Below are 9424 nucleotides of genomic sequence, written 5' to 3'. Positions count from 1 at the left end.
AAATTTGAGCGGTGACAGTAACATTATATTGTGGAGAAATGAAGATAAATGTATAATGCAAGTCCCTTAAGTGCTTTCAAGGGTCTGTGTGGGTTTTTCCATGCCTAAAGATTTCTCTGAAAACATGGTTTTAGCCATTTTAACTCTTCAAAAAATACAGTTTAAAACTTTAATGCGAAATCAAAAATACTTTTCCGTCCTCGGCAAACTCTTAATTGCTTTTCGTAAGCAGACTCCACCCGGATATATTGACTAGTTTAGAAATCGCGTTGTTTATCCTGAAGCTCTGCAAGCCGTGTGTGTCCCGGATAGGCGGAGTTCAAGACTCAAATCCATCAGTCAAAAATCTATATCACAGAACCATACAATCCTGAGAGACAATGTAAGTCGCACACCAAATATCCATTGGATGCGGTCTTGGAGAATTATTGCGGACATCAATATTTCTTGAAATTTACAATTGACAGTACAGTTTCTATAATACTATAACAGCCATTGCAATGCAAAAATACAGGATTCATCTAACAGACGACCCTGTGGTACCGATATGGCACTGGTGTCGCACAAGAGTGCGACGACTAATCAACGATGGTCATGGTTATACCAGTGATGAGCATCTAATACACTGCGACTTCTTCGAGTTTACGTCAGTGAAGAGAAAAGCGGCGGCTTAATTTAATCCTGCAAGCTGTACATTTCCTGAAGGACGTCACAGCATCGGTGACTCTGCCAGACTTCGCGCAAGTCCTGCTACAGGATCGGTGTAACATGGCCCGCCAGGGCACACTCTGAACATGGTTTGGAAGTGTCTTATTTTCATTTTGAAAGGACATGAGTATATCTACATGACTACATTATAAATTATAAGTATTTTTTTTATATATTTCTGTGGATCTTTTTCACTTTTTTTTGTGTCATTTGGTACTCAGATCAATTGCCATTTATTTTATTTTTCATTTGTAATAATTTATGGTCTAAAAGTATTTAATTTTATGATATATTTGTTTTTTAACATGTTTAAACAATAATATTTTTTTTGCACACAGGAAAAGCATGAAGTGTGTAGTCAAATATATAATTTTAATTTCTGTTTACATTTATTTTTGTATGTTTATCTTTAACTAAATGTAAATATTTTTTTTTAAAAATAAGCTTTGGTTACTGATTGTCCACATTGACATGTTTGCATCTCCTGGTGCGGGTCTCACCCACTGCAAGATTTTTGTACGAAAATAAGTACTACTAGTGCCACCTAACTTAGTACTTCGGAACCAAGATGGCCACCTCCAGCAGATTTTGGCAACATTATTATCCACTCCTCTCTACAAGTGTTTGCGTATACACATGACACATGTTTTACAACAACCTGTTGACTTATATCACTGCATCCCACTTCTGGGGGATTTGTTTACCTACACTATTTCTTTTCTCGTCCCAACGCAATGCCAAAATCCTAGAACCTATCACCTTCCCCTATTTATGTACCATCGATATAAACCATCCAAGAAAGTTTATATTCAGACACCGACTAAATATCACAAAATATCACAACATATCACAAAATAACACAAAATACTACTGAGTAGAGCCAATCCACACTGCACCACTATTAAAGGTGGACTGAGTGTGTTGTCGCCTGGAACTCGCATATTTACCAAATGTTGATAGTACAATAAAGGTTTCATTATAAGGTTAAAACCCTATAAATAAAAACACTCAACATTTAAGTTTTAAAGATTTTTTTTAAATACTCAAAAGGCCATTTAGATTAAGGCATTAACAATATTGTAAGCAAAGTCTTTATGACTGCACTAACTGTCTCGGCTACTCCGGTCCAACTGGTTCGTTGGTCTCAGGCACAGGAAGACAGATATCCGACTGGTCATCTAATTCGGCGACGACAATGTCGATGAGACATACACGATGATGTCTGCGATTTGACTCGTTGCTTGTTGATGCAGTATCACTGAGAGAGCTACGATGAAACTCATTTAGTATTGATGTCTACATAGATGCATCGGAGGTAGCAACAGGTGGCAAATGTCCATGTTCGGTTTGGCACATCCAGACTGAGCGACTACTTTTCGATGCTGGCGGGAACGATCGTGTGTGATCTGATATGTTAGACTCCACAGTTTCAAGGATTGCAGCAATATAGCCGCTCCTGAGTTCGTTCGTAAGCCACAGGAAATTACAAAAAGACCAGTGGCTAGCTCTTCTATTACATGTTCCCGTCTATGTGAGCAGACATCCGGCATCCCAGTAGCTGTACGCGACACTGCTAAAGCTAGGTTGTACAATCATTCACACATTTGCAGGATGAAACAAAAACATCAACTTGTAGATCAGATGAAAATTAATAGCTTAAACTGTTGCATAATTTTTATATATGCAGGCTCTACTCACACTGCAAGTACCTTTTCCACATTGCCAGTTTGTAAAGTCACATGCTCTTTTTACTTAAGGTGTGTTTAGTTTGCATAAATTTCACTAAGCTTGCACAAGGAGGGAAAGTCATGGTCGGAATGCAAGTCTACAATTTCGGCAGCTCCATCGCAAAACATGCTTTGCCATCTCTTCTGCTCATTTCCAGTGACTTATGTAATACCTCGCAGATACTGCAGTAGTAAATCTCTAGATTGTTTTTCTCAGGGTGTTGCGGAATTTTACCTTCGTCCCAATACAGGACTTGGAAATATGTGGTTAACCAATTATATGAGGGTTTAATTTTTTCGTTAGGTAGTTTCAAGACATACAGAGTTCATAAAGTACGAAATCGATTTCTACCATCATCCTTGTGAATCAATTTTGACTCTGAAAACTTTTCAGGTTGTAGTGTAGTATAACAGTAGAAGAGTATAACAATATATGCCTTGATGTCGGTCATAACACAAAGTCACTGTTAGATTTAATCAATTGTTTCTATATTTTTTGGAATTTTTTAAATTAAAATTAAAGAATTAAAGTTTTTGGGTTAAGGTAAAGGCCATGAACTCGGTAACTTAGGACGTGTGGACGACTCTGGGAATTTATGCCATATCGAGGAATATTTTTTTAAGGGGAAAATTCATTTTGAGCGTTTTCGAAATTTGAATTTTCTTGTTTATTTGTGGGAAAAATGTTAATTTTCCCTCAAAATAGGAATTTTGCTTTTAAATACTGCAATTTCTAGAAACTTTGAAAAAATTGAATAATTTTTAAAGAATTTTGAGTAAATTTGACACAAAGGCAGCCAGGAACCAGTAGCAGGACCCACCAATATACACTATTGTTTGTACTCTCCTCCATGTAGTTGTCATGGGGCTATGGTAGTTCGAAGTTGTCGTCCTCTTACGCGGCACCACCGAGGGTCTCCGGTGGGTCGCTGTCGTCCTGCTCCTCCGCGGCCTGGTTCAGGGGCTGAGGCAGCTCGGGGAAGCTGGCGGACGGGTCCGGTTTATCGCCGTGGATGCTCGGGGCCTCGTTCTCTGGTGGCTCCACATGGGGGTTTGTGTAGACCTGAATGGCGTGTACAGGTACGAACCGGCGTACAAAGACCTCTTCCAACTCGTCTTCGTCATAGTGTGGAGGATTGACGATGTCCTGCCCCACTTCGACAAGTACTCCAAGCAAGAATGCGCCGACTAGGTCCCCCACAAGTGCGGCATTCTCATCGTTCAGAGGCACCTCGAAGATGTTGGTGAATGGAGGTATGGGGTTAAAGTCCGGGTCATCACCACGGCGCAGAGCGAATTTCGGCGTCTCCATCTCGACGTCTCCGATGGGCTCAGGTGGTTCCTCAAGCTCCACCACATTTGGGTCGATATAGTCCGGTCCGACCTCAACGGCTGGACAGGGACGCCCTCTACTTCACCAGCGTTCACTGGACCGGTGGTGTTATCCTGCTCCTCTCGACATCTTCTCCGGCTGGGGAGCGTCGACGATCTGAGGCACTTCATCGTCTTCATCTGGCTGGGGGGCGTCGACGCTGTCCACCGCTACCCCGGTCTGAGGTACGCCAGTGGCGTTCTCCTCAAGATCTTCTTAGGCGCTCTCCGGGTCTCCCAATAGCACGGTGAAGACGTAGACTTCACGTGGGACGTCGGGAAATACCTGCAGGATAGACGTCGGCGGGCTTTCGGTGGATTCTTCCCCCTGCATCTCCACCTGGAGCGTGGTGCTGCATCTGCGCGTGACATTTGCTGGCCGCAGCCGCCGGCCGAGACCCTCGGTGACAGCCCTGATGACCGCCAGGCAGCCCTGCAACATGAGCCACACACACGTAACTGAAGTGACCTTGAGCTTCTGTACTGCCTCGTACTGTGGGCCTTAGATGTTTGTGGTGTTTGTTTAGGTGCGAGTGAAACAGAAAAATTAATATTTTATATTTTTCTTACTAAGTTACGATTTATAAGTTAGATAATTAAGTACTATATTTAATGTACTTTTAAACTTTAGATGCCCAAATTTTGATAAAGCCTATATTTTTTTTTAACACGTAAAATAAGTTCTACTGTATTTTTCCTCATGTTATACAAATTACTTGAAAAAATAATATATTTTTTAGCTAACGAAAAGTCACTGTTTTATGTAAACAATTTGTTTTTATATTTTTTGGGAATTTTTTATTATAAAATTAAAGAATATTAAGTTTTTGGTTTAAGGTCAAGGCCATGAAAGCGGTAGCTTAGGACGGCTAGACGACTCTGGGAATTTAAGCCACTGTAAATAATTTTTTTAAGGGGGGAAATGTATTTTGAGGGATTTAGAAATGCCAATTTTTGGAATTTTTGAGGGAAAAATGGAAAGTTTCCCCTCAAATTGGAATTTTGCTTTTGAATACTGTAATTTCTAGGAATTTTGAATTTTATGAGTAATTTTTGAGGAATTTTAAGGAAATTTGACACAAAAGCAGTCAGCATCCAGTAGCAGGACCCACCAATATACACTATTGTTTGTACTCTCCTCCATGTAGTTGTCGTGGGGATAAGGTAGTTAGATGTTGTCGTCCTCTTACGCGGCACCACCGAGGGTCTGCGGTGGGTCGCTGTCGTCCTGCTCCTCCGCGGCCTGGTTCAGAGACTGAGGCAGCTCGGGGAAGCTGGCGGACGGGTTCTGGTCATCGCCGTGGATGCTCGGTGCCTCGTTCTCTGGTGGCTCCACATGGGGGTCCGGTTGGACCTGTATGGCGTGAACAGGTACGAACCGGCGTACAAAGACCTCTTCCAACGCATCTTCGTCATAGTGTAGAGGATCGACGATGTTCTGCCCCACTTCGACCAGTCCTTGAAGCAAGTGTGCGCCGACTTGATCCCCACAAGTGCGGCATTCTAGTCGTTGGAGGCATCTCGAAGAAGTTGGTGGATGGTGGTACGGGGTTCAATTCCAGGTCATCACCACGGCGCAGGGCGAATCTCGGTGGCTCCATCTCGACGTCTCCGATGGGCTCGGGTGGTTCCTCCAGCACCATCTCCACCACATCCGGTCCGACCTCAACGGCTGGACAGGCACGCCCTCTACTTCACCAGCGTTCACTGCACCGGTGGTGTTATCCTGCTCCTCTCGACATCTTCTCCGGGCTGGGGAGCGTCGACGAGCTGAGGCACTTCATCGTCTTCATCTGGCTGGGGGGCGTCGACGCTGTCCACCGCTACCCCGGTCTGAGGTACGCCAGTGGCGTTCTCCTCAAGATCTTCTTAGGCGCTCTCCGGGTCCCCCAGTAGCACGGTGAAGACGGAGACTTCACATGGGACGTCAGGAAATACCTGCTTGATAGATGTAGGCGGGCTGTCGGCGGATTCCTCGCACAGATCTCCACCTGGGGTGTGGTGCTGCGTCTGCGCGGGACACCTGCTGGCTGCAGCCGCCGGCCGAGACCCGCCGTGGCAGCCCCGAGGACCGCCAGGCTGCCCTGCAACACGAGCCACACACGGCACTGAAGTGACCTCGAGCTTCTGTACTGCCTTGTACAGTGTGGTGTTTGTTTAGGTGCAAAAGAAACAGAAAAAAATATTATTTTATATTTTACCTTTTTTGTTACGATCTATAAGTCTTATATTTAAGTACTATATTAAATGTTCTTTTAAATTTTAAAGGCCTAAGTTTAGATAAAACCGTTATTTATTTTGTCACGAAAAAAAAAAATCTACTGTATTTTCCTCCTCTTATATAAAATACTTGAAATAATAATATATTTTTAAGTTATGAAAAACTAAACTGTATGCTAAATTATCAGAAGAATACAGTTGAAGCACATGTTAGCAAATTAAGGCCAAACAAATCTAGCTGTTGCTATAAAAGGCAGTTTTTATATTTAATGTGGCGATCTTAAAATTCATTTATAATGTTTTATGTTAGAAAACAAAACTACAACTGTACCTCACCTCTTCCTATGCTTCTCACTTCTCCCCTTGTTATCACCGTTCTCTCTGTCATCATTTCAACGCTTTACAATCCACCATTGTGCTTCAACATTCCGGCTTTTTAAACTGAACTGATTAAATTTGGGCGAGTTACATAAATGTGTTTAAGTTTATATGCCTGGTTTGCAATGCTAGTGTTCGAATGTAAGAAGTGACGTCATGCATCAGATTGCTTTTATAACTGAAGAAAGAAACTGTATACTCTTTGCGAATAGCTAATATTTAAAATTATGGAAACACCGAATACCTAAAGGGAGATGAATGATATATTTTTAACTAATTCACAAGCAAATTAATAAATTCTTAAGAGAACAAATAAGTTACAGCAAAATAAAAGGCTATACTAACTAATTTATTTTGAACACCACTAATGTTTTTATTTATGATTTTTTAAGACTGGAACCCTCAGCACGTGTGGATCCTGAGTCCGAGGCAGTGTGTGTGTTGGTGTTTCCCGCGGTGCTCCTGGCTGTTCGTACAACAACCTGTTCCTAGGTGTGGGTAGCTTGTTCAGTAGCCTGTCTGGTTGGCAAGGGAATCATATAGCTCACAAAATTTTATATTTTTTCCTAACCTAACTAAAACTAAGTGTATTTTGGAGGGCTCCGGGTTAGGGAGGGACCTAGGTGCGTCTCAGGCCGAAGCCTATACGCCTAGTCATGCTGGGATTAGCCATGCAGGGAGAGGGTCGCATGCATTATGTGCTAGGAGGGGATTGGCCAGCCATGGCAGCGATTGGCGCCATGACTAACTCCCCTCACTCTTAAATCTAGACTATAACTAGAGATAGGTTGGGCCCAGGTAAAACCTGCATAGACACAGGGAAAACCCTGGGCATATTCATGCGGGATGCAAATTGGCATGCATTACGTGTAAGAATTTACAGGAGACAGAGGATGGTCTGGATGAAGTGTTGGACAGAGTAGAAAAGAGTCTACCATGCGGGGGTTGGGCACTTAGACTCGTGGTCCGCTTTGCTATTTGTCCAGTATTGGATTTAGTGACCAGGGATGCAAGCGCCCCTGATGGTGAGTGGTTGCACTGACCACCCACTCCGCCGCCAGTCAGCACCTAAAAAAAACTAAGACAGAAAACAGATAAATGACTTACAAACTAGCCATTACGTTACGAAATATGCAAACACCCAACTCAGGGATGGACGTGCAGTGCTTAAGATAAAAATAAAATAATAACTATAATTATTATTTTTATTTTATTTTTTTTTAAAGTTTTTTTAAAATTATTATTTTAGAAATATATATTTTTTATGACTATTACTTAGTATCTAGGACTTATTACTAATTTACAAATCTCTAATATCTACTACTATACTACTAGTTAAATATAGAGGAACTGTCGGTGTATAAAGTTACAAGTGAATTAAGTAAAGACCTATTCGCATTTTGGTATTTGTTGCAAGCTTGCAATTCAAAATCCCATGTGTTTCAGAAACACAACCGGCACTGGAGGTGAAGCCTGCCAAGCGGGCCATGCCCATCGGACATAGGGAGTCAGCCCTAACAGCACAGGCAGTGGAACTCCCGGGAGCCAAACCTACGCCTGCGTGCTTCGGACCATTTTGAATTAGCAAATTATTTCATTAATGTCTATAATTTAAGTTTCAACTCGCGGGAGACTGATTGGCCGATCGCTCAGCCAGCCACAGCACACTACGGAGGTCTGTGCGCCAAGATTGAATTTGGCATTTTATATTTTCCATGCAACTCTGGATCTTGTTCGCCCAGTGATGAAATATATGGGTTTCTGCTTATGGCACATTTATCATAGAATTTTTGCGCAGTTCGGAAATAATAATGTTTTAAAGTTCGAGTTTGAGCTCTCTGTGCATAGCCCTTACGGGGCAATACACAGGCGCATCTGTCGCAATACGAATACTCTTATTCTGAATTCTCTGTAGCTTGATTAAATGAGATTCCGCTGCTGTTGCCCACACCGGCGCCGCATACGTGATTATTGGTTTTATTAGTGCGTTATAAATTATATTCCTTTTTTAACAGAGCTACCTAAACGTCTGCTCATGACGGGGTAGAGGGCCATGAGCCTAGTGAAAGCTGTTTTTCTTTTCGCCTCTATGTGATCGCGCCATAGTAGTTTCCTATCCATGTGCACGCCTAAATATTTAACAACATTTTTGTGTGGAATTTGCTCATTGAAAAGTGTTAGTCGTGGTCTATCTTCGAGTGGCGGGAGATGTTTACGCGTAAAGCTATAGCTTCTGATTTAGTAGGGTTTACCTTAATTCGCCATTTTGTGCACCACTGTTCTATTGAATTTAACGCGGTTTGCAATCTGTCTGCTGCGAGTTCTAGAATACTAGATCTGCTAAACAATACCGTATCGTCCGCGTAGCAGCCAAACTGAACTGATCGGTGTGCGGGCTTAGGCATATCATGGATATTAATATTGAAAAAAACCGGCCCCAAAATGCTGCCTTGTGGGACTCCTGCTTTAATTATTTTTAAATCGGACTGTGCTCCTTCTGTCGTGACTCTAAACGATCGATTTTCTAAATACGAGGCCAGTAATTTAATATAACAATCGGGGAAGCCAGTTTTACATAATTTATAAATTAAGCCTTCGTGAAGTACTCTATCAAAGGCTTTTTCTATGTCCAAAAACGCTGCGAGATTATAGCTATTCTGATTGAACGCAGTTATTATTTGTTCTGTCATACGGACCAGTTGATGCGTTGTTGAATGCGCGCTGCGAAAACCAAATTGTTCGTCCGGCAGTACGTTATTTTTTTTAATGTGAGCATTTAGTCGCTGCAGAATTATGCATTCAGCTACTTTTGACAATGTAGGTACTCAGCAGACTAATGGGCCTATAATTTTGGGGCAGTGTCTTATCTTTTCCGGATTTATGAAAAACTATCACATTCGCTTCTTTCCACTGCAATGGAAAATACTGTAGTTTAAGTATTCCATTTATTAATTGAGCTAGGTATTCCAAAATTTCGTCGGGCAGTTTCATAAGGACTACTGCCTGAATGCCATCGTTTC

At 42.0% G+C, this 9424-nt stretch overlaps 1 protein-coding gene across 1 annotated transcript; it reads right to left on the bottom strand.

The window, feature by feature from the left end:
* Window positions 1-3241: 3241 nt before the first annotated feature.
* LOC134540948 (uncharacterized) lies at window positions 3242-5122 on the bottom strand. The gene is made up of 2 exons (XM_063384035.1): window positions 4919-5122; window positions 3242-4239 (listed from the first exon to the last, which is right to left on the bottom strand). Exon 2 carries the CDS (start codon window positions 3745-3747, stop codon window positions 3331-3333), a length of 417 nt encoding a protein of 138 aa, XP_063240105.1. The 5' UTR covers window positions 3748-4239; window positions 4919-5122; the 3' UTR covers window positions 3242-3330.
* Between the last annotated feature and the right edge of the window lie 4302 nt (window positions 5123-9424).

Source organism: Bacillus rossius, chromosome 17 (assembly GCF_032445375.1).
Source record: "Bacillus rossius redtenbacheri isolate Brsri chromosome 17, Brsri_v3, whole genome shotgun sequence".
Lineage (NCBI taxonomy): Eukaryota > Metazoa > Arthropoda > Insecta > Phasmatodea > Bacillidae > Bacillus > Bacillus rossius.
Note: the sequence above shows the minus strand (reverse complement) of the source record. Positions and strands in the feature narration are given on the sequence as shown.

Coding starts and splice junctions, on each gene's coding strand:
- LOC134540948 (XM_063384035.1), bottom strand. CDS start 3,747: ATGGAGACGCCGAAATTCGCTCTGCGCCGTGGTGATGACCCGGACTTT.